General features: G+C 43.2%; 1 protein-coding gene across 1 annotated transcript in view; it reads left to right on the forward strand.

The window, feature by feature from the left end:
- The window catches only part of NPY2R (neuropeptide Y receptor Y2), a 115,896-nt gene extending 90,103 nt beyond the window's left edge, over positions 1 to 25,793 (forward strand). The window contains exons 2-3 of the mRNA XM_077268637.1: positions 20,727 to 20,824; positions 23,952 to 25,793. Of these exons, the coding sequence (XP_077124752.1) occupies positions 20,796 to 20,824; positions 23,952 to 25,155 (1,233 nt within the window). The 5' untranslated portion in view covers positions 20,727 to 20,795 and the 3' untranslated portion in view covers positions 25,156 to 25,793. The remainder of the gene's footprint in view (positions 1 to 20,726; positions 20,825 to 23,951) is intronic.
- The last annotated feature ends 642 nt before the right edge of the window (positions 25,794 to 26,435 follow it).

Consider the following 26,435-nt stretch of genomic DNA (forward strand, 5'->3'; position numbering starts at 1 on the left):
ACAGTTTCAGGAAGTAGTCATCAAGGCCCTAATGTCTGGCACTCAGGAAGTTGAGAGTCTCAGCACTTCTGAAACTGATAGTGCCCGCATTGTCCCAGGTCAACATTTCCCATGACAGGTTCCCCAAACAGCGAGGACAGGACGATCACAAAAGCGGTGCAGAGTATGCTCCAAGAGGGGAATCCCAAAGGACACAAGGTACCATTGTGAAACCTGGCCTTTGCATTAAGGATTGCTTTGAAGCATACCACACGTCCACAAATTAATAAAATTAGTTTATACCCTGTTGACACAGCACACGTTTATAATCTGATGTACCCCACACATTTTACACATAAGATGAGTACAGCACCATAGAATCAATGGTGCTATATAAATAAATAAATAAAAAATAATAACATCACATTATAAATTCATACACCAGTAAAACCAAAATCATTAAAATCAATACTATAAAACTATACCTCTAGATAAATTTCTTCAGGGGTCTAGTTTCCAAAATGGGGTCACTTGTGGGGGATTACCACTGCCACATCAGGTGTTGTGAACTGTGTTTCTGGGCTCCCTCTGGTGGTCACTAACGGTATTGTGTTAGGTATGTCTTGTTGCAGGCCTGAGCTCCAGCTGTGTCGTTAAGCAGCGGGTGTTTCCTATTTGAGTCTCCTCTGGACTCAGTCTCTTGCCTGGCATCGTTGTATCCAGACCTATTTGGTCTCCTCCGGATTCCTTTCAGTCTGCCTCATGCAAGAAAAGCTAAGTCTGTTTTGTACAATTTGGATCGTTTGCATTATTCAGTGTTTTTGTCCAGCTTGCTTTACATTTGATTTTTGACTCGCTGGAAGCTCTAGGGGGCTGATATTCTCCCTCCACACCGTCAGTCGGTGTGGGGGTTCTTGAATGTTCAGCGTGGATGTTTTGTAGGGTTTTCTGCTAACCTCATAGTCCACTATCTATTTTCTGCTATCTAGACTATTGGGCCTCACTTTGCTGAATCTAGTTCATCTCTACGTTTGTGTTTTCCTCTTGCCTCACCGTTATTATTTGTTGGGAGCTTTCTATATCTTTGGGGTTCAATTTCTCTGGAGGCAAGCGAGGTCTTATTTTTTCCCTCTAGGGGTAGTCAGTTCTCCGGCTGGCTCGAGACGTCTAGAACCAACGTAGGCACGTTCACCGGCTACTTTTAGTTGTTTGTGTCAGGATCAGGTATGCGGTTAGTCCAGTTTCCACCTCCCTAGAGCAGTATTTATATTTTTGCTATCTTGCCGGAATATCAGAGATCCTCTGCCATTGGGATCATAACAATCAGGGCTCTTCAAACGCAACTTGACACCCACAGACCATTCCAGCAATCCAAAACATCACTCCTTCCATTCCGAGCCTTGCCGTGCACCCAAAGAGTGGTTTCCCCCACTATGGGGTATCAGCGTTCTCAGGAGAAATTGTGCAAGAACATTACTGTTCCATTTTCTCCTGTTACCCATGTGAAATTAAAAAAATTTGTTAATAAAAGATCATTTTTGTGAAAAAATGTGATTTTTTTATTATCACGGCTTACATTATAAACTTCTGTGGACTGGGAGTCCAAAGTGCTCACCACACAGCTAGATAAGTTCCTTGAAAGGTCTAGTTCCCAAAATGGTGTCACTTGTGGGTGTTTTCCAATGTTTCGGCACATCAGGGGTTCTTCAAGCGCGACATGGTGTCCGCTCTCAATTCCAGCCAATTTTGCGTTCAAAAAGTCAAAAGGTGCTCCTTCTGTTCCAAGCCCTGCTGTGTGCCAATACAGTGGTTTTCCCCAACATATGGGGTATCGGCATACTCAGGAAAAATTGCGCAACATCGTTAAAGGTCCATTTTCTTCTTTTTCTCCAACTTCGTTAAAAAAAATCATTGATGAAAGATCATTTTTGTGACTAAAGTTAAATGTTCATTCTTTCCATGTTGCTTCAGCTCCTGTGAAGCACTGAAGGTTTAATAAACTTCTTGAATGTGGTTTTGAGCACCTTGAGGGGTTCAGTTTTTAGAATGGTGTCAGTTTTGGTTATTTTCTGTCATATAGAACCCTCAATGTGCCTTCAAATGTCAGGGAGTCCTTTAAAAAAATGGTTTTGTAAATTTTGTTGAAAAAGCAAAAAATCGCTGGTCAACTTTTAACCCTTATAACTTCCTAACAAAATAGAATTTTGTTCCATAATTATGCTTATGTAAAGTAGACATGTGGGAAATGTTATTTATTAACTATTTTGTGTGACACATCTCTGTGATTTAAGGGAATAAAAATCCAAAGTTCTAAAATTGCTAAGTTTTCTAAATTTTCATCAAATTTCAGATTTTTTCACAAATAAATGCAAGTCATAGTGAAGAAATTTTACCAGTAATATAAAGTACAGTACGTCACAATAAAACATTCTCAGAATCACTGGGATCCATTGAAGCATTACAGAGTTATGACTTCATAAATTGACAATGGTCAGAATTGAAAAAAATTGCCTGTCAGGAAGGTGAAAACAGACTTCGGGGTGAAGGGGTTAAAGATAATACAATAATTAAAGCAAAGATGATGACACCATGCTTGTAAGAGCTTACACTCTTAGAATTTGAGGTGGGGATAACACAAAGTACAGGAAAGTAATGAACAGTGCAGCATCATACAATTAACATACGAGAATCCGTGTTTTCTAGCTCACATAGATCCTCTAGTATTGTTATTTCATTGGGAAACTAAGTATTTACCAAAACAAACATGTCAGTGTAGCTGACAGATCTGAAAAATGTGCTTGTGTGTTGCTTAAGGAAATCTAGGGTTCAGACACAGGTAATGTGAGAGACACAGACAAAGAGTTACTGCTTACTGATCATTCTGTATGATAATACAGAGAGCCAAAAGGCATAATCCTATTTACCTCTTGTCCTGCAATAATCTATATAATCAGTGCCGGACAGGAAAATTAATGTAAGTGCATTAATTTTCCTATCACAGCCAGAAAACAGAGCCCGCAGGCTTGAAATTTGAGTAAACCATGCAAGTCTTTAACCATTTCATAACCAATGATGAGTTTCTCTGTCACGGATATTTGGTGCTTAACCCCTTCACCCCTGAGCCTGATTTCAACCTCCTGACCAGGCAGATTTTACCATACTGACCAGTGTCACTTTATGTGGCAGTAACTCAACAACGATTCAACATATCCCAGTGATTCATAGATTTTTTCATGACACATTGCACTTCATGACAGTGGTAAATTTATGCACATTTGTTTGTGAAAACATCAGAATTTTCGTGAATATTTTGAATATTTCACAATTTTCAAACTTTTAATTAAACCAGATAGTTATATCACACAAAATAGTTAATAAATAACATTTCCCACATATCTGCTTTACATAAACATCATTTTTTAAGCAAAGTGTTTTTTTTGTTACAAAGTTAGAAGGGTTAAAAGTTGATAAGCAATTTCTCAATTTTCCTATTAAAATTACAAAACCAATTTTTGTAGGGACCACATCACATTTGAAGTGACTTTGAGGCATCTATATGACAGAAAATACCCAAAAGTGACGCCATTTTAAAAAACTTCACCCTTCAAAACTACGTTGAATAAGTTTATTAACCCTTCAGGTGCTTCACAGGAATTAAAGCAATGTGGAAGGAATAAGTGAATATTTTACTTTTTCCCACAAATATGTTAATTTAGCCTCAAATTTTGCATTTGCACAAGGGTAACAGGAGAAAATAGACCATGTAATCTGTTGCGCATTTTATCCTGAGTATGACGATACCCTATTCATGGTGAAAAACTGCGGTTTGGGTGCATGGCAGGGCTCAGAAGGGAAGGAGCGCCATTGGACTTTTGGAGTGTAACATTGGCTGTATTAGATAGCAGATGCCATATCACGTTTGCAGAGCCCATGATATGCTTAAACCATGGAAAACCCCTACAAGTGACCTCATTTTGTAAATTACACTGACAAGGAACTTGCCTAGAGATGTGACCACTGTTGCTTCACAGAATTTTATAACATTGAGCCATGAAATTGAAAAAATAAATTTTCCCACAAAAATGTTGGTTTTGCCCAAAATTTCTCATTTCCACAATAACAGGAGAAAGTGGACCATATGATTTGTTGTGCAATCAATCCTGAATACGCCAATGCCCCTTATGTGGGGGAAAACTACTGATTTGGGTGCACAGAAGGGCTCGGTAGAGAAGGATCACCATTTGACTTTAGGAGTGCAAAATTGCCTGGAATAGATAGCTGAAGCCATATCATGTTTACAGAGCCCCTTATGTGTCTAAACAGTGGAAAACCCATGTAAGTAATTCCATTTTTTGAAACTACACCCTTCAAGGAACTTATCTATAGGTGTGGTGAGTAGAGATGAGCAAATGTGCTTGCCAAATAAGCTGCAGAGGAAACCCGGCTTCCTGGATCTCGCCGGCCGATCAGCTAATCGGCGCCACAGCTGCATGTGTCGCGGTTGTGTGACAGTCACAGCACATGCATGGAGAGCCCAACAAACAGGCTCTCCATGCATGTGCCATGACTGTGACACAGCCGCGACATATGCAGCTGCGGCACCGAACAGCTGATCAGCCAGCTCGATCCAGGAAGCCGGGTTTCCTCTGCAGCCTGTTCGGCAAGCACTATAGCTTGCCAAATAAGAGGGAACCCGAGCAAATTCGCTCATCTCTAGGGTGAGCAACTTGAACCCACAGATGCATCACAGAATTTTGTAAAGTTGAGCCGTGAAATTGAAAAAATAAATTTTTCTCGCAAAAATGTTGGTTTTGCCACAAATTTTTCATTTTTACAAGGGTAACAAGAGAAAATGGACCACTGAATTTGTGGTGAAATTTCTCCTGAGTATGTACTGTGGTAGAAAACTAGTGTTTGGGCACACAGCAGGGCTCTGAAGGGTAATGTTGTAGTGAGCATATTTAACTTTCAGCTGATTCACAGAATTGTTTAATTGCTATGATTGTTTAGTACCAGGAGATTATCATTGCTGGTACCCAGCATCAGCAGTAGTCCAACACGTCACCTACTTTGATGAGCAGCTAAGGGTCTTTAAGCTATATACAATGAGGACCTAGTGTAGGCATGGGCAGCTGTGATCTGGTTGGAGTTAGCTTTTTAGCTTTTCAGCTCTGCTATATACTACGTTTAAGAACTTTGATTGTGTCAGAACCGTAAACTAATTGATACATAGTTCGATTCAAGCTCTTTTTGTCTACATCATGGTGCTCTCAGATGAAATAACGAAAACATGCTGAAAGATTCCCTTTATTAATTTAGCAAAATGGGTTCAATTTACACTTCAGAAAATTGTTATACACATATTTTTTAGGTAATTAGAGACTATTTACTGTTGCGGATTCAATTTTTGGGAAAAATTTGGCAAAGATGGAAAATTTTAATTTCAATTGATTCACCCAACTGTACATAGGACTTAAAAGAGAACCTGTCATAAGACAACTTGTCATAAGTAGGGATCAGTGAACCTGAACTGGAAAGTTCGGGGCTTGTACCGAACACCTAACACTGACTACTTACTGTATGTCCAGTTTCCTGTTTGGGTCCGGAAGTCTAATAAAGCTTGTTGCGCAGCCGATCAACAAGTTTTAAGGATGTGGGCACTTCTGGCTCCATCACAGTCATGTCAAGTAGTGGCATGGCTGTGATTGGCCAGCTCAGCACGTGACCCGGCCAGTTAAAAAAAATAAACATTATAATTAAAAAAAACATTCTGTTTCCCCCCTATTTTTAATACCCAATAACCAACTGAGAGAAAGCAGACAGCAGGGGGAATAGGCCAATATCCATGAAGCTTCCTTTGCTATTAATATCAGCCCACAGCTGTCATTGTAGCCTTTGCTGGTTATTAAAATGCAAAGAGCACCCCCAAAAAATGATTTGGAGTCCACCCTATTTTTAATAGTTTAGCAAAGAATATGAATTGTGATAACCTTACTGACTTCAGAGCTCGTTGCAGTAGCCGAATTCACACGCTACTGTCAGTGTGTTCCGGTGGATGTGCTGAGCGGTCACATTACTGATGTCAACAATCAGCACTGTATCCAGATGTAGCAGAGTCAGGAATTGTTTTGGGACGTGGGATGGATTTACATCAGACCTCTTTGGATTATTTGATTTTTTAAAGGTAAGAAATGCGTAAAAGTGGGATGGGGAGTGTTTTGTACAAATAAAGTGCTTTTCTCTGTGTGTGTGTTAATTGCTTTTGACTACAGGTTTAATTAATTATTTAATTATTTAATTAACTACATTACACAACTGAAATCAACCCCAAAACCATTACCTCAGCTGCCAACACACGATGGGCAAGCAAGAAGAGCAGAGGTTAAGCACCAGAATTGGCATATCTAATGGATGGACCATTTCTGGGGTAACTGATGGCTGGTGTTAATAGTCTTGGAGGAGGGCACTATCCATGGCTCCTCCCCAGCCTATTAATATCAGCCCGATGCTGTCTGTTTAGCCTTTGCTAGTTATTAAAAATAGGGGAGACCCCACATAATTTTTTTTGGGGGGTCCCCCATTTTAATAACCAGTAAAGGCTATGCAGATAGCTGCGACTGATATTAATAGCTTAGGAAGCTTCATGGATAATGGACTCTTCCAAAAATAATAACACCAGCCTCTGTCTGTTTTCTCTCAGCTGGGTATTAAAAGCAGGGGGGACCAGATGCTGTTTTTTGCTTTTATTTCTTTATTAGCTAAATACTTGTACAGTAAGCTACAGACGCATTGCACTAATCATATATATCACTGACATACAAATATCTTGGGTTTATTAAAATTATTTTTATTTTAAGTAAGATCTTCTTGCCCTAGTTCTCCTGCTTTGAACCCTCTTTTCATTTTTACACTTCTTGTTGTTCCTTACTCTGGTTTTTGTATTTATGTCTTCAGTGAATGAAAAAAACCCTTTAGGTGTTTCCAATATTACAAATCTATTTTGTGTTTTTGTGTAGTTGTGTTATGTTTCCCCTTTCCCTGAGGCATTTTTCCATTTTTAATGCTTTCTCATCATTTCTATTATGTTGTTTATCCCTATCTTGATTACCTGAGTTTCTTTCTTTTATTAGGTGATTGTGTTGCCCTGTAGCAATGTTTGTTGTGGGATGGATGAATGTCATTGGTGTTGCATGGTGTTTTTTAACAGACTATAATTATCTATATATATAATTGTCTAAGGGTTTTTCTGTCTGTCTGTCTGTCCTTGAAATCCCGCGTCTCTGATTGGTCGAGGCCGCCAGGCCTCGACCAATCAGTGACGGGCACAGTATTGACGTAGATGTCATAATGGAAATCCCGCGTCTCTGATTGGTCGAGGCCGCCAGGCCTCGACCAATCAGCGACGGGCACAGTATCGACGTAGATGTCATAATGGTTGCCATGGCGACGATGATGTCATAAAGGTTGCCTTGACCAATTAGAGACGGGCACAGTCTGCCGTGAATTCTGGAATCATTGTCCATATACTACGGGGACATGCATATTGTAGAATATGGCCTGGGCCTCGACCAATCAGCGACAGGTAGTGTTGAGCGATACCGTCCGATACTTGAAAGTATCGGTATCGGATAGTATCGGCCGATACCCGAAAAGTATCGGATATCGCCGATACCGATACCCGATACCAATACAAGTCAATGGGACACCAAGTATCGGAAGGTATCCTGATGGTTCCCAGGGTCTGAAGGAGAGGAAACTCTCCTTCAGGCCCTGGGATCCATATTAATGTGTAAAATAAAGAATTAAAATAAAAAATATTGATATACTCACCTCTCCGGAGGCCCCTGCACCTCACCACTGTTAACCGGCAGCCTTCTTTGCTTAAAATGAGCGCGTTTAGGGCCTTCCATGACGTCACGGCTTCTGATTGGTCGCGTGCGCTCACGTGACCGCCAGGCGACCAATCACAAGCCGTGACGTCATTCTCAGGTCCTAAATTCCTAGAATTAGGAATTTAGGACCTGAGAATGACGTCACGGCTTGTGATTGGTTGCGTGGCGGTCACATGAGCGGCACGCGACCAATCAGAAGCCGTTGACGTCATGGAAGGTGCTGAACACGCTCATTTTAAGCAAAGCAGGCTGCCGGTTACTACCAGGGCGCGTCAGAGGGTGAGTATATCCCTATTTTTTATTTTAATTCTTTATTTTTTACATGAATATGGATCCCAGGGCCTGAAGGAAAGTTTCCTCTCCTTCAGACCCTGGGAACCATACACTGGGAACTTCCGATTCCGATTCCCGATACCACAAAAGTATCGGATCTCGGTATCGGAATTCCGATACCGCAAGTATCGGCCGATAGCGGATACTTGTGGTATCGGAATGCTCAACACTAGTGACGGGCACAGTATCGACATAGAAATCCCGCGTCTTTGATTGGTCGAGGCCGCCAGGCCTCGACCAATCAGCGACAGGCACAGTATCGACGTAGATGTCATAATGGAAATCCCGCGTCTCTGATTGGTCGAGGCCGCCAGGCCTCGACCAATCAGCGATGGGCACAGCATGGTGACAATGATGTCATAAAGGTTGCCTCGACCAATCAACGATGGGCACAGTCTGCCGCGAATTCGCCTCGACCAATCAGCGACGGGCACAGTATCGACGTAGATGTCATAATGGTTGCCATGGCGACGATGATGTCATAAAGGTTGCCTCGACCAATCAGCGACGGGCACAGTCTGCCGCGAATTCTGGAATCATCATTGTCCATATACTACTGGGACATGCATATTCTAGAATACCCGATGCGTTAGAATCGGGCCACAGTCTAGTTTCATATAATTTCCTTTCTTGTTCTAGATGTAATTTTGTTCTTTTGCTAGAATGAATAAAGGTATATCTTAGGTAAACCTAATGTGAAAATTATCTACATCCAACATTGATTTTATGATATGGATGTTGTTATTTTCCAGAATCAAGAAGAACCACCAATTTTAAAGTGACTCTCCAGCCCAAGTATAAAAGCTGTCTCTACATAACATATGAATAGACACCATATCTGATGCTCTCCTTTTGATCTCTGTTGCTGTTTCCAAGTGCAAGAACCACTTTCCTGCATCCAATATTGTCGTAGCAGCTGATTTTGTTGTGCAGTGGAAAATTTGAACCACGCTTCCTCACATTTCTACTGACACCATTCCCGTGTCAATGTCTACAGGGATCAACGCAGCATCATCAGTAATTGTTCATCCTGGGTAGCGGAGGAGTTGTACAGACTTTCCAAGATGTGCTCCATGAGACTAATGTGGCCAATGCCATTTTAGAGAAAGAGAAAGCAGCTTAGGCTCTTGAAATCAGCAGCAGGGATCAAAATCGAGCTATCAGGTATTGGATCTAATCATTAGTTGTGTGTTTTCAAATTTTGTATCTGAGCTGGAGAGTTGCTTTAAATTGAGTAATCTCAATATTTTGTGACAGAATCATACTATTGACTTTCAAGTCAAAGAAACGCAGAATTTTAGAGTTGGAAAGGACCTCCAGGGCCATCGTGTTCAACCCCCTGCTCAATGCAGGGTTCACTAAACCATGTCTGTCCAGCCTCTGTTTGTAGACTTCCATTGAAGGAGATCTCACCACCTCTCGTGGAAGACTGTTCAACTCATTGACCACCCTCACTGTCAATTTTTTTTCTAATATCTAATCTGTATCTTCACTTCAGTATTATTCCATTTCTTCTCTTGTTTCCATATGCAAATGAGAATAAGGATGATCCATCTACACTGTGACTTCCATTCTGATATTTGTAGATAGCTATTAACTCTCCTCTTAGCCTTCTAACTGTTCCACGTAGGACAGGATTTGCTATCTGCCCATCATCCTGGTTGCTTGTCTCTAAACTTGCTCCAGTTTTTCAATGTCTTTTTTAAAATGTGGTGCCCAGAACTGAACACTAGGGTTGAGTGACTTTTATTTTCATAGGATCGGGTCGGGTTTCACGAAACCCGACTTTCTCAAAAGTCGGGTCGAGCGAAATCGGCCGATCCTATAAAAAAGTCTGGGTCGGGGTCGGCCGAAACACGAAACCCAATGCAGTGCAATTCGATACTATGGTTCCCAGGGTCTGAAGGAGAGGAAACTCTCCTTCAGGCCCTGGGATCCATATTAATGTGTAAAATAAAGAATTAAAATAAAAAATATTGATATACTCACCCATCCGGAGGCCCCTGGACATCACCGCTGGTAACTGGCAGCCTTCTTTGCTTAAAATGAGCGCGTTCAGGGCCTTCCATGACGTCACGGCTTCTGATTGGTTGCGTGCCGCTCATGTGACCGCCACGCGACCAATCACAAGCCGTGACGTAATTCTCAGGTTCTAGGAATTTAGGACCTGAGAATTACGTCACGGCTTGTGATTGGTCGCGTGGCGGTCACATGGGCGGCCGCGACCAATCACAAGCCGTGACGTCATCTAAGGCCCTGAACGCGCTCATTCTTAGGAAGGAAGGCTGCCGGAAAGAAGCCGAGGGTGAGTATATTCCTATTAGGTATATACTCACCCTCGGACGCGCCCTGCTTCTTTCCGGCAGCCTTCCTTCTTAAGAATGAGCGCGTGAAGGGCCTTAGATGACGTCACGGCTTGTGATTGGTCGCGGCCGCCCATGTGACCGCTCATGCGACCAATCACAAGCCGTGATGTAATTCTCAGGTCCTAAATTCCTAGAATGAGGAATTTAGGACCTGAGAATTACGTCATGGCTTGTGATTGGTCGCGTGGCGGTCACATGAGCGGCACGCGACCAATCAGAAGCCGTGACGTCATGGAAGGCCGTAAACGCGCTCATTTTAAGCAAAGAAGGCTGCCGGTTACCAGCGGCGATGTCCAGGGGCCTCCGGAGAGGTGAGTATATCAATATTTTTTATTTTAATTCTTTATTTTACACTTAAATGTGGATTCCGATACCGATTTCCGATATCGCAAACATATCGGAACTCGGTATCGGAATTCCGATACCAGATTCAGAAGATCGCCGACCTCATGGCCGACCCCACACAGGGGTCGGGTCGGGTTTCATGAAACCCGACTTTGCCAAAAGTCGGCGACTTCTGAAAATGGCCGACCCGTTTCGCTCAACCCTACTGGACACAGTTTCCAGATGAAGCCTGACCAAGGAGGAGAAGAGGGGGATAATTACTTAGCATGAACTAGGCTCTATGCTTCTCTCAATACATCCTAGAACTGTGTTTGCCTTTTTTGCTGCTGCATCACCCTGTTGGCTCATGTGCCGTCTGTTATCTTTTGGTATACCCAAGTCTTTTTCACACGTGCTGTTGCTTAGTTCTATTAACCTTATTCTGTAAATGTAATTTTTGCTTTCCAAGGTGTAGAATCTTGTATGTCTTCCTGTTAAATACCATTTTATTAGTTGTTGCCCATTGTTCAAGCTTATCTTAAGCATTTTGAATCGTTTCTCTGTTTTTTCTAGTGTTAGCTATCTCTCCTAGCTTTGCATCATCTGCAAATTTGATTATACGTCCTCCTCTGAATACTAGAAACTAGGGTTGAGCGACTTTTACTTTTTTAGGATCGAGTCGGGTTTCGCGAAACCCGACTTTCTTAAAAGTCGGGTCGAGTGAAATCGGCCGATTATCGCGAAAAGTCGGGGATCAACCGAAACACGAAACCCAATGTAAGTCAATGGGGAATCAATGTCGGCAGTGAGTGGAGGACAGGAAAACACCTACAGTGCCCATTTTAATGCCCAAAACATCAATTCTTGTTACTTAAGCTTGTCAATCATAATTTACCTTATAATAATAGTAAGGCATTGAAAATTGGGGGTCATTTGGCTAAAGTTGGGGGGTTAGGGCTGGCTCAAGTTTTTCGTGGGCCCAGGAAAAGTGGACTACGCCACGGCGGTGGAGCAGGGAGAGGTCAGTATTTCAACTTTGCAAGTGCTGTGATCCTGAGCAAGCAGGGGGAGCACACTCATTCGCATTGGCACTGGCACAGGGCCCCTCAAAGTACGGCATTGTGTTTGACGGCGGGGGCGCCTCCCACCGGCAGAGACACTTTTGCGTACTATGAGGGGCCCTGTGCCAGTGACGTCGCCAACGAGTATGCCCTCCCCACCTGATGAAGGAACCTTCACTTTCATCTGCGCCTTCCTCTTTGTCCCAGTGTAAGGTGGTATAGTATGCGGGAAGGGGAACCAGACTTTCAGGAGGGTCAGATTCTGGCTGTGTAGAGTGCAAGGGGAATGTAGTGGTCTGGGTAAATGTACCAGCAGACTCATCTAGCAGTGGCTGGGCAATGGGCAGGATGAGGAGGAAACAGATATAGGCCCAAAGAATAAAGTAGGCTAAATGCAGTACAAAATTGGTAACAGGACTAAACAGGCGGCATTGCTTTGTTCAGTGGAGTACAACTGTAATGAGTGGCAGACACAGTTAGTAGGCCCAAATAATAAAATGGGCCAAATAAAGTTCAAAATTGGTAACAGGAGTAAACAGGCAGCACTGCTTTGTTCAGTGGAGGAGAACACCAAGGAGCGGCAGACACCGTAAGTATGCCCAACCAAACTAGTAGGCCAAATGCAGTTTCATATTCTAAATACAGGCCGAAAGCCTGAAGATTGAAGCTCAGCTTTATTCAGTGGAGGACAACACCAAGGAGCGGCAGACACCGTAAGTAGGCCCAACCAAACTAGTAGACCAAATGCAGTTTCATATTCTAAATACAGGCCGAAAGCCTGAAGATTGAAGCTCAGCTTTTTTCAGTGGAGGACAACACCAAGGAGCAGCAGACACCATTACTAGGGCCCAACCAAACTAGTAGGCCAAATGCAGTTTAAAATTTCCTATAGGCCGAAAGCCTGAAGATTGAAGCTCAGCTTTGTTCAGTGGAGAAAAGCAAGGAGCGGCAGACACTGTAACTAGGGCCCAACCAAACTAGTAGGCCAAATGCATTTTCATATTCAAAATGTAGGCCGAAAACCTGAAGATTGAAGCTCAGCTTTGTTCAGTGGAGGAGAAAAGCAAGGAGCGGCAGACACCGTTACTAGGGCCCAGCCAAACTAGTAGGCCAAATGCATTTTCATATTCAAAATTTAGGCCGAAAGCCTGAAGATTGAAGCTCAGCTTTGTTCAGTGGAGGAGAAAAGCAAGGAGCGGCAGACACCATTACTAGGGCCCAACCAATCTAGTAGGCCAAATGCATTTTCATATTCAAAATGTAGGCCGAAGGCCTGAAGATTGCACCTCAGCTTTGTTCAGTGGAGGAGAAAAGCAAGGAGCGGCAGACACCGTTACTAGGGCCCAACCAAACTAGTAGGCCAAATGCATTTTCATATTCAAAATGTAGGCCGAAAGCCTGAAGATTGAAGCTCAGCTTTGTTCAGTGGAGGAGAAAAGAAAGGAGTGGCAGACACCGTTACTAGGGCCCAACCAAACTAGTAGGCCAAATGCAGTTTAATATCTGATGTAGGCCGAAAGCCTGAAAATTGAAGCTCAGCTATTTTCAGTGGAGGAGACAAGCAAGGAGCGGCAGACACCATTACTAGGGCCCAACCAAACAAGTAGGCCAAATGCAGTTTAATATCTGATGTAGGCCGAAAGCCTGAAAATTGAAGCTCAGCTATATTCAGTGGAGGAGACAAGCAAGGAGCGGCAGACACCGTTACTAGGGCCCAACCAAACAAGTAGGCCAAATGCATAGAAAATTTCCTATAGGCCGAAAGCCTGAAGATTGAAGCTCAGCTTTGTTCAGTGGAGGAGGAAAGCAAGGAGCGACAGACACCGTTACTAGAGCCCAACCAAACTAGTAGGCCAAATGCATTTTCATATTCAAAATGTAGGCCGAAAGCCTGAAGATTGAAGCTCAGCTTTATTCAGTGGAGGACAACACCAAGGAGCGGCAGACACCGTTACTAGGGCCCAACCAAACTAGTAGGCCAAATGCAGTTTAAAATTTCCTATAGGCCGAAAGCCTGAAGATTGAAGCTCAGCTTTGTTCAGTGGAGGACAGCTGTATTGAGTGGCGCAGACAGACACAGGTAGTAGGCCTAAAATAAAAAGGTAGGCTCAATGCAGTTTAAAATAGGTTACAGGGGTACACAGGCAGCATTGGTTTGGTCAGCGGCAGACGATTTCAAGGAGTGTCGCAGACTTGGCCTAAAATAAAAAAGTAGGCTCAATGCAGTTTAAAATAGGTTACAGGGGTACACAGGCAGCATTGGTTTGGTCAGCGGAGGACAATTGCAAGGAGTGGCGCAGACAGACTTACTAGGCCTAAAATAAAAAAGTAGGCTCTATGCAGTTTAAAATAGGTTACAGGGGTACACAGGCAGCATTGGTTTGGTCAGCGGCGGACGATTGCAAGGAGTGGCGCAGACAGACTTACTAGGCCTAAAATAAAAAAGTAGGCTCAATGCAGTTCTACACTGGTAACAGGAGTAAACTGGCGGCACTGCTTTGTTCGGTGGAGGACAACTGGAAGAAGTGGCTGACACAGTAAGTTGGCCAAAATAGTAAAGTGGGCTAAATGTCTGCAAAATTTTTTTTCCTAAATAAACAGGTGGCAAAGCTAGGTACAGGGGTGGGTTCCTCTGCTGAGTAGCAGACAGTGGTAGTTCGCGCACAGTATTAACTGGTCTAAAAGGAGGGCAGGGCCCCTGTATATTTTTACTATCATCATTTCAATAAATTTGTATTGGCAGTGCCATTGAAGGATTTAACAGCACAAACTAAACAGTGGTGGAGCAGTGAGAGGTAAGTTTTGCAAGTGGTAGAGCACTGTTTGAGCTGGGGGGGACACTCTCTCGTGGGCGGCGGTACTGGCCCAGGGCCCCTCATATTACGACGGTGTGTCTGACGTTGGGTGTGCACCACCACCACCAGAGACTACATTGTACTATGAGGGACCCTGTGCCAGTGCCGTCGGCCAAAAGTGGGCACACCCACCTGTCCAGGCAAACGGCACTCGCACGGGTGCTTGCGCCAAGTGGTGACCACGGCCCCGTGGGGGGAGTCAGTCCATTTACGGAGGTGTAAAAATGGCCTATGGTGGACATTCAGCAGCTGCAAATGGAGGAATTGGAGCAGTCAGTAAGAGGAGTCCAAAAGCAAGACCTTTTTACAGGAAAGCTACGTGTCAGCAGGGGAAGGTGGGGCAAAATAATTAGAAATCCATAATTGGTTCATTTTAATGAAGGTTAGATCATCAACATTTTGGGTAGCCAGACGAGTCCTTTTTTCGGTCAGTATTGAACCAGCAGCACTGAAGACTCTTTCTGATAGCACACTAGCAGCTGGGCAAGTGAGCTCCTGTAATGCATATTTTGCCAATTCATGCCAGGTGTCTATTTTAGATGCCCAGTAATCAAAGGGGAATGACGTGTGAGGGAGAACATCGATAAGGGAGGAAAAATAGTTTGTAACCATACCGGACAAATGTTGTCTCCTGTCACTTTGAATTGATGCAGCAGTACCTGTCGTGTCTGCGGTCATTGCGAAATCACTTCACAACCTGGTCATAAAACCCCTCTGTCCAATGCCACTTCTGATTTGTGCTCCTCTAACACCTCTGCCATGTTGCCCCCTGCAGCTCGTGTGAGAACCATCACCGCCGCTGTGTGCTGGGAATGCCTGAACCAAACGGTCTACAAGAGTTGCTTGTTTGGTAGCCAATATTTGCTCAAGGTTCTCATGTGGCATGATATTTTGCAATTTCCCTTTATAGCGTGGATCCAGGAGGCAGGCCAACCAGTAATCGTCATCGGTCATCATTTTGATAATGCGGGGGTCCCTTTTTAGGATACGCAAGGCATAATCAGCCATGTGGGCCAATGTTCCAGGTGTCAAATCACTGCTTGTGCTGGGTTGAGGAGCACTTTCTGGCAAATCAACATCACTTGTCTCCCGCAAAAACCCTGTACCTGACCTTGCAACGCCACCAGTTTCTGTTGCCCCCTGAGAAGCTTCCTCCTCCCATAAATATTCATCCCCATCATCCTCCTCCTCTTCCTCCTCTTCGTCCACCACCTCGTCCAGGAGAGTTCCCTGAGCAGACAATGGCTGACTGTCATCAAGGCTTCCCTCATCCTCGGCTGCAGACACCTCCTCAATGTGCGTCAAACTTTGCATCAGCAGACGCATTAGTGGGATGCTCATGCTTATGATGGCGTCGTCTGCACTTACCAGCCGTGTGCATTCCTCAAAACACTGAAGGACTTGACAGAGGTATTGTAGCTTCGACCACTGCACACCTGACAACTCCATGTCTGCCATACAACTGCCTGCCCGTGTATGTGTATCCTCCCACAAATACATTACAGCACGCCTCTGTTCGCACAGCCTCTGAAGCATGTGCAGTGTGGAGTTCCACCTTGTTGCAACGTCGATTATTAGGCGGTGCTGGGGAAGCTTCAATGATTGCTGATGGTTCTGCATACGGCTGGAGTGTACGGGCGAATGGCGGATGTGCGAGCAAAGTCTTCGCACCTTCAGGAGCAGGGCTGGTAACCCCGGATAACTTTTCAGGAAGCACTGCACCACCAAGTTCAAGGTGTGAGCCAGGCAAGGTATGTGTTTCAGTTCTGAAAGGGCTATGGCAGCCATAAAATTCCTTCCGTTATCACTGACTACCTTGCCTGCCTCAAGATGTACACTGCCCAGCCATGAATGAGTTTCTTGCTGCAAGAACTCGGCCAGAACTTCCGCGGTGTGTCTGTTGTCGCCCAAACACTTCATTTCCAACACAGCCTGCTGACGCTTACCACTAGCTGTTCCATATTGGGACACCTCGTGTGCAACACTGGCAGCTGCGGATGGAGTGGTCATGCGACTGCGCTCTGTGAATGAGCTTTTGCTTCTGCTGGAGGAGGAGGAGGAGGAAGAGGGGTGGCGAATGCCTACAGCCAACTGTTTCCTAGACCGTGGGAACTGTCCCACTATGGCTGTCCCCTGTGGACCCTGCATCCACCACATTAACCCAGTGTGCCATGATGGACACATAACGTCCCTGGCCATGCCTACTGGTCCATGCATCTGTTGTGATATGCACCTTTCTACTGATTGATTGCCTCAGTGCATGGACAATGCGGTCTTTGACATGCTGGTGGAGGGTTGGGATGGCTTTTCTCGCAAAGAAGTGTCGACTGGGTAGGTCATAGCGTGGTACTGCATAGGCCATCAGAGCTTTGAAAGCTTCGCTTTCAACCAACCGGTAGGGGATCTTCTCTAACGAGATTAGTCTAGCAATGTGGGCGTTCAAACCCTGTGTACGCGGATGAGAGGATGAGTACTTCCTTTTCCTAATGAGAGTCTCTTGTAGGGTGAGCTGGACTGGAGAGCTGCATATGGTGGAACTAGCTGGGGTGGTGGTGGACATGGCAGATTGAGAGAGGGTTCGTGAGGGTATTCTTGCTGTTGGCCTACATACAGTGTTTCCTACCAACAACCTGGTGATTCCCTGACTGCTTTGGCCTTGCGACGATACCTCCACATTTGCTGCAGGTGGTGTCCTAAATGGTGGGCTTACAGTGAGGGAAGCAATGTAGCGTTGCTGACTAGCTTCATTCTGAGCGGGTGCACCTACGTTACGGGACGTTTGGTAGTTAGTCCAGGCTTGCAAGTGCACGCTGGTTAAATGTCTATGCATGCACATTGTATTTAAATTTTTGACATTCTGCCCTCTGCCAAAGGTCCTTGAGCATTTCTTACAGATAACTTTGCACTGATCATTCGGATCTTGGTTAAAAAATTGCCAGACTGCACTCTTCCTACTATCGAATACCTTTTCAGGCATTGAACGCTGTGCTACTTTCACCAGATTGCCACGCTGTCCTAAAACTGTTTTTGGTTTTGACACACGGTTTTGGCCAGATACGGGCCTGCCAGATGAAAGCTGTTGCGATGTTGATGCCTGCTGCGGCTCATACTCCTCCGCTTCAGAGCTACTGCCAGCGGCACCCTGTTCCCCCAATGGCTGCCAATCAGGGTCAACAACTGGGTCATCTATCACCTCCTCTTCCACTTAGTGGCAATATTAATCTCCCTTTTTATGTGTGGGAGTCTGCTGCAAGAAAAAATTCAGGCCCTCTGTATTACACTACACGGTATAAGTGGCAGAAAGTGGCTGGCAGATATACGCCACACAGAACGGACGCAGATGCACTTAGTGGAAATATTAATCTCCCTTTTTATGTGTGGGACACTGCTGCAAGAAAAAATTCAGGCCCACTGTATTACACTACACAGTGTAAGTGGCAGAAAGTGGCTGGAAATATATATAAAAAAGGGACTGTACTACAATAACAATCTCCCTACAATGATTTCAGGACAAGTATGGCAGCCAGCAATAAAAAGGACTGCTGCACACAAAAGTGTGGACAAATAATAGAACTGTGCAGAAAGGAGCAACAGGACATTTGCTTTTAAAAAAGCAGTTGGTTTGCACAGCGGCGTACAAACAGCAATGCAGCTATCAGGGAGCCTTATAAGCTACAGAGCTGATGCGCAGAAATATAGCCTCCACTGTCCCTGCAAAGAAAAGGTGGTGTTGGACAGTGCAAATCGCTACAGCACAAGCGGTTTGGGGGTTAATATTTCCTCCCTAACAATATCCCTGCTTCTGACGAAGCTGCAGCAACCTCTCCCTATGCTCAGATCGGCAGAAGTAAGATGGCGGTCGGTGTGCACGCCCCTTTATAGCCCCTGTGACGCCGCAGAAAGCAAGCCAATCACTGTCATGCCCTTCTCTAAGATGGTGGGGACCGAGACCTATGTCATCACGCTGCCCACACTCTGCATCCACCTTCATTGGCTGAGATATGGCGATGAAAGCGTCATATGAAACGCGACTTTGGCCCGAAATCGCCGACATCATGGCCGATCCCACACTGGGATCGGGTCGGGTTTCATGAAACCTGACTTTGCCGAAAGTCGGCGATTTTTGAAAATGTCCGATCCGTTTCGCTCAACCCTGCTAGAAACTATTGGTAGTCCTAGATTTCACTAACATAATATTTTTTTCTAGTAAACATTCGCTTTAAAAAAACCCTTATCAACATTGGGCGTAATTGTACGCCAATGTCGATATCCCTCCCTTTGATGTGGGCTCCAGCGGTGAGCCCACATCTTTCCCGGGATATGTCAGCTGTTTGAAACAGCTGACATGTGCCCACAATAGCGGCGGGTAGAATCGCGATCCACCTATTAAATAGTTAAATGCCGCTGTCAGACTCTGACAGTAGCATTTAAATGGCGCTTCTGGCAATCGTGGGTCACCGGTGTGTTGGCATGACAACCCCGAGGTCTCCTGAAGACCTCTATGGTTGTCAGTGCCGGATTGCTGTGAGCGCCACCAAGTGGTCGGCGGTCATAGCAAGTCAGCAATTCTACTACATAGAGGCGATCTAACCATCGCATCTATTTAGCAAAGCCAATTGGGCTATGGCAGATTCTAGTCTCCTGTGGAGACTATTGCAGCATGCCAAAAGTAAAAAAAAAGTTTTTAAAAATATAAAAAAAAGTTAAAAAATGTAACAGTTCAAATCATCCCCCTTTCGCCCCATTCAAAATAAAGCAATAAAAATAAAAGCAAACCTACACATATTTGGTATCTCCGCATTCAGAATCGCTCAATCTATCAATAAATAAAAAGTATTAACCTGATTGCTAAACGGCGTAGCGAGAAAAAAAGTCAAAATTCCCAAATTACTTTTTTTTGGACGCCGTGGCATTGCATTAAAATGCAATAAGGAGCGATCAAAAGATTTTATCTGCACCAAAATGGTTTCATTAAAAATGTAAGCTTGGCACAGAAAAAATAAGCTCTCACCCAATCTGAGATCATGAAAAATAGAGACGCTACGGGTATTGGAAAATGGCGCAATTTTTTTTTTTAAACAAAGTTTGGATTTTTTTTTCACCACTTGGATAAAAAAGAACCTAGACATGTTTGTTGTCTATGAACTCATAGTGACCTGGAAAATCATAATAGCTGGTCAGTTTTAGCATTTAGTGAACCTAGTAAAGAAGTCGAAGAAAAAACTAGTGTGAAATTGCACTTTTTTTGCAATTTCACCGCATTTGGAATTTACTTCCCGTTTTCTAATACACAACACACAAAATGGTAAAACCAATGGTATATTTCAAAAATGCAACTCTTTCCACAAAAAACAAGCCCCCACATGGCCATATTGACAAAAAAATTAAAAAAAGTTATGGCTCTGGGAAGAAGGGGGGTGAAAAACGAAAGCTCAAAACCGAAAAAAGCATCGGGGGTTAAGGGGTTAAATAGGAGTTATAAATTTCAGGAACAGAGTCACTGCAAAGGGATATGTAGAACCTTACTACCTACAGAGTTATTTGTGATTTAAAAAACAAATGTTTTCTTTAAATTTACTCAAGTGATGGCAGTCATATTTTTTTTTGTTTAACAGTGTGGCAAATCATTATCATTAAATTAAAAAAAAAAATTGTAGCGGTAATCTTTGAGAAGTGCTAGCGGGACTTTCATTTTAGATATCACGGTTGATGATCACTTAAAAAATAATTATTTTCATTATTATATTAATTATGCTATTATTACTACAGTATTGTGACAGATCAAGTTGAATGTATAAATTCGTTTTCACATTGTTCATTGCATGTATAACCTTTTGCGCCTTACACTTCATGACATTTACAACCAATTTCTATATTTCTATTAGTCAATATCCTTTTGTTTTTGTTTTTTTTTAGAAAACTTCATTACCATGAAAAGAAGAGGGGCTCTAGCATGAGAGAACCTAGGAAAATATCACTGGGCACATGATGTCTGAAGCCACTAAGGAATCGGTGTAAGTTATTTCAAGATATTTTCTGATTGTCTCGTTGGGTGAATGGCGATGGTGACAGTGTGACTGAGTGATGGGAGCTATAAAATACGGGTAACTCTTGGGAAACTCTAGTAAGTTGATAGCTATGGGAGTCTATTACATAGTCATGTCAATGCCTATAACAGATGAATGCACTACCGACCACTAAAACATGAACTGGCAGGTAACTCTCAGGCCGGCGTCACACTAGGCGTATGAAAATACGGTCCGTTTTTTACGGCCGTAATACGCAGTAATTGTCCCAAAACACTGTTCCGTATTCAATGCGAGGATGCGATTTTTACGCACAAATTTATCCGTGTGTCATCCGTATGGCATCCTTATGGCTTCCGTACGGCGATTTTTTTGCGCAGGCTTGCAAAATGGACATATCATGGATCCATCGGCTCAAATATTCTTAAAAACATATATACAGTCTATATATATATATATATATATATATATGTCAGTGAGACACATACATATATATATATATATATATATATATATATATATATATATATATATATTTATGTTTAATACAGCGCTAGATAGCAGAAAAACCGGTAATTCAATTGCCGGCTTTTCCTATCTCCTTCACAAACCCGACATGATATGAGACATAGTTTACATACAGTAAAGCATCTCATATCCCTTCTTTTATTACATATTCCTCTTTACTAATGTAAGAAATGTATGTGTGTTAAGTTTGGGGGCTCTAGATATTAAATTAAAGGGTTAAATCCCGGAAAAAATTGGCGTGGGCTCCCGCACAATTTTCTCCGCCAGAGTGGGAAATACAGTAACTGAGGGCAGATATTAATAGCTTAGAGAGGGACCATGGTTATAGGACACCCCCTGGCTAAAAACATCTGCCCCCAGCCACCCCAGAAAAGGCACATCTGTAAGATGCGCCTATTCTGGCACTTAGCCTCTCTCTTCCCACTCTCCTGTAGCGGTGGGATATGGGGTAATGAAGGGTTAATGTCACCTTGCTTTTGTAAGGTGACATTAAGCCAGGTTAATAATGGAGAGGTGTCATAATTGATTGGTTAAAAAAAACACACATATTATTTAAAAGTATTTTAATGAAATAAAGACACAGTGTTGTAATATTTTATTATACTGGTAATCCACCTGAAGACCCTCGTCTGGCTTAATGTCACTTTACAATAGCAAGGTGACACTAACCCTTCATTACCCCATATCCCACCGCTACACGGGAGTGGGAAGAGAGTGGCCAAGTGCCAGAATAGGCGCATCTTACAGATGTGCCTTTTTTGAGGTGGCTGGGGGCAGATGTTTTTAACCAGGGGGGCCAATAACCATGGACCCTCTCTAGGCTATTAATATCTGCCCTCAGTCACTGGCTTTACCACTCTGGCGGAGAAAATTGCGCCGGAGCCCACGCCAATTTTTTCCGCGATTTAACCCTTTTTTTTACAAGCTACAGCGCCCAAATTTTGCACATATACACTACTAACATTAGTAGTGTGTAATATGCAAAAAAAGGGATATGAGATGGTTTACTGTATGTAAACCATTTCTCATATCCTGTCGGGTTTGTGAAGGAGAAAGAAAAAGCTGGCAATTGAATTATGAATTACCGGCTTTTCACATATCTCACGCTGAATTAAATATATACTCACCGGCCACTTTATTAGGTACACCATGCTAGTAACGGGTTGGACCCCCTTTTGCCTTCAGAACTGCCTCAATTCTTCGTGGCATAGATTCAACAAGGTGCTGGAAGCATTCCTCAGAGATTTTGGTCCATATTGACATGATGGCATCACACAGTTGCCGCAGATTTGTCGGCTGCACATCCCAAAGATGCTCCATACAAGGCAGGATGGATCCATGCTTTCATGTTGTTTACGCCAAATTCTGACCCTACCATCCGAATGTCGCAGCAGAAATCGAGACTCATCAGACCAAGCAACGTTTTTCCAATCTTCTACTGTCCAATTTCGATGAGCTTGTACAAATTGTAGCCTCAGTTTCCTGTTCTTAGCTGAAAGCAGTGGTACCCGATGTGGTCTTCTGCTGCTGTAGCCCATCTGCCTCAAAGTTCGACGCACTGTGCGTTCAGAGATGCTCTTAGGCCTACCTTGGTTGTAACGGGTGGCGATTTGAGTCACTGTTGCCTTTCTATCAGCTCGAACCAGTCTGCCCATTCTCCTCTGACCTCTGGCATCAACAAGGCATTTCCGCCCACAGAACTGCCGCTCACTGGATTTTTTTTCTTTTTCGGACCATTCTCTGTAAACCCTAGAGATGGTTGTGCGTGAAAATCCCAGTAGATCAGCAGTTTCTGAAATACTCAGACCAGCCCTTCTGGCACCAACAACCATGCCACGTTCAAAGGCACTCAAATCACCTTTCTTCCCCATACTGATGCTCGGTTTGAACTGCAGGAGATTGTCTTGACCATGTCTACATGCCTAAATGCACTGAGTTGCCGCCATGTGATTGGCTGATTAGAAATTAAGTGTTAACAAGAAGTTGAACAGGTGTACCTAATAAAGTGGCCGGTGAGTGTAAATACAGTATATATATATATATATATATATATATATATATATGTGTCTCAATGACAAACGGACCGTATTTTCATATGCTGAGTGTGACGCCGACCTTATACTGAGATGAATGAAGCTCAGTAGGGGGGTCCCAGTTTTTACTAAGTTTTATTTATACTTTGAAAAAAGAGAATCAAAAAAGTATTTTAGATATGTTTCTGGCATCCACTTCTCTGTTTGCTTCGGTTTCCACTAGCCTTACGTCCTCTGTGATCAAGCCCAGCCTGTGCAAATATTTTAGAACACAGGAAATTATGCTACTTTGTGATAAATGAGTGTCTCATATCCTGCAGAGTGAGGTTTCTTTCACTATAGTGAGATATTATAGTTCATGGGTAAGGTTAATTATACCCCATGTTCCAGTCTTGATGGCACTTTCCTACAATGTATTCTGAGGATTTTAATTACCTGCTTGTCAATAGTTTCATCTCGTTTTCAAACCTGACCTCTATCATTTAAACTGAATAATTGCATTTAGAGCATGACTTTTTAGCTGTATAATAACTATGGCCTATGATTTTTTATAGGGCTTTTCATTTCTGCAGAGAAGAAAACTGCACGATGAAGATTGGAATGATTATTTCTGGGAAAGAAGAAAATAGTACTATGGATATCAAAATGGACATGGATACGCTACATTATGTGCCTGGGCTCACAACGCCTTACAATGATTTGCTCCCGAAACCTGAGCTTATTGATATTACAAAACTCCTGGGCGTCCAGGTGATACTAATCTTGGCATACTGTTCCATTATCCTTCTGGGGGTAATAGGAAATACCCTTGTAATTTATGTTGTAATCAAGTTTAAGACAATGCGTACTGTCACAAACTATTTCATAGTCAATCTGGCAGTGGCTGACCTAATGGTGAACACTTTGTGTCTCCCGTTCACATTGGTTTACACTCTTCTGGATGAGTGGAAGTTTGGAACAGTGTTGTGCCATTTAGTGACTTATGCGCAAGGCTTGGCAGTGCAAGTATCAACAGTGACCCTAATGGTAATTGCCCTTGACAGACATCGATGCATTGTGTACCATCTAGAGAGCAAAATTTCAACAACAATTTGCTTCATTATCATAGGCATGACTTGGGCTTGTAGTGCTGTACTTGCTAGCCCATTGGCAATTTTCAAAGAGTACTCCCTTATCGTTTTTACACAAGATTTTCAAATTCAAGTGTGTGCAGAGCGGTGGCCTGGAGGACATCTGAACTACAGTACTATATACAGCATTTCAATGTTGTTGATTCAATACATTTTACCCCTGGCCATAATATCTTACGCTTATGTAAGAATATGGACCAAACTAAAGAACCATGTAAGTCCAGGGGGTGGTAATGACCACTATCACCAAAGACGGCGTAAGACAACCAAGATGTTGGTAGCTGTAGTAGTGGTGTTTGCAGTATGCTGGCTGCCTTTCCATGCATTTCAACTTGCAAGTGACATTGACAGCAAAGTCTTGGACTTGAATGAGTATAAATTCATTTATACAATATTCCATGTGATTGCAATGTGTTCTACATTTGCCAACCCAATCCTTTATGGGTGGATGAATAACAATTACAGAACGGCTTTCATCACTACTTTTAAATGTGAACAGAGGATGGATTCTATACACCCTGAAGTTTCTGTAGCCTATCAAGCCAAGAAGAAACAGTTACAGGTCAAGGAGATTAATGGACCAGTCAACAACTGTCAGAACACTTGTACACAACCTACCAATGTGTAATGCTAGGACAAGCTAATGTCACAAGAAAAGCTTTGCTTCAGAGCGATAATAGTAAAAGTCAGCAACATCAATGCAGAAATTGAATGAGAGCTTATATAAAGCTACCATGGCAATGTCTTGCTTTCCCTTCAGAGAAGAAATATAATTAATTTAAGGGCAACATGAGCATAACAAATCATAACAAAATTTGCCACTAATATGTCTGAAAAAAACATGTCAAATCAAATTTTCACATGCTCTGTCATCTTGTAAAAAAAGGGATTGTCAGATTTTGTACTCATCAACCATTGAGTGAAATGAGATAACATGTACCTGGACTTAAAAATTTTTCTAGGACTTTATAATTGGCCATCCACATGAGATCTGACATTTTGCAAACCCAGCGACAGGGTTGCCAACTTGACTTCTTTATTTTTTCTAAACAGCTTAACAAAAAATTACTTACAGACAATATTTTTTTTACATGTCTACAGGCCATAATTCTAAAATAATGAAATTATCTGTATTCACTGTAAACTGTGTTTTGACTGTAATTATCATCAGTATAATCTGTATAGGGTTGTTCAGCTTTAAAAGAATAACGGATGCCTTAACTCCTTAAAGGGAACCTGTTACCCCCTAAGGCATTTGTAATTAAAAGAGCCATCTTGTGCAGCACTAATGCTGCATTCTGACAAGGTGGCTCTTTTATAGTTATTGTTTTTTGCACTGCAGAAATAATCGGTTTTGAATTTGGTCCCTCATACCTGTGAAATCGCCAGGAAGGCAGGTCTTTTCCCCCTCATCCAGATGCCTCCCAGCCATCACTCTGCGAGAAGAGCGCTGCCTCCTCAGCACTATTCAGTTGCCAGGCACCTGCACAGTCATATTCTGCCTTGGGCATGCGCAGTTCGCTCTGTCCGACAACTGACATCACTTGATGTCTTGTTTACTACGCCTGCATGCAGCCATGGGATCTCGGGCCACGCGTGCATGCAGGCGCAGTAAACAAGACATCAAGTGATGTCAGTTGTTGGGCAGCACAAACTGCGCATGCCCAAGGCAGAATATGACCGCGCAGGCAGACGCCTGGACAACTGAATAACGCCGAGGAGGCGGCACCCTTCTCGCAGACTGACGGCTGTGTTGTGTCTGGATGAGGGGGGAAAGACCTGCCTTCCTGGCGATTTCACAGGTATGAGGGACCAAATTCAAAAGCGATTATTTCTGCAGTGCAACGAACAATAACTAAAAGAGCCACCTTGTCAGAATGCAGCATTAGTGCTGCACAAGATGGCTCT

Source organism: Ranitomeya variabilis, chromosome 1 (assembly GCF_051348905.1).
Source record: "Ranitomeya variabilis isolate aRanVar5 chromosome 1, aRanVar5.hap1, whole genome shotgun sequence".
NCBI classification, from domain to species: domain Eukaryota; kingdom Metazoa; phylum Chordata; class Amphibia; order Anura; family Dendrobatidae; genus Ranitomeya; species Ranitomeya variabilis.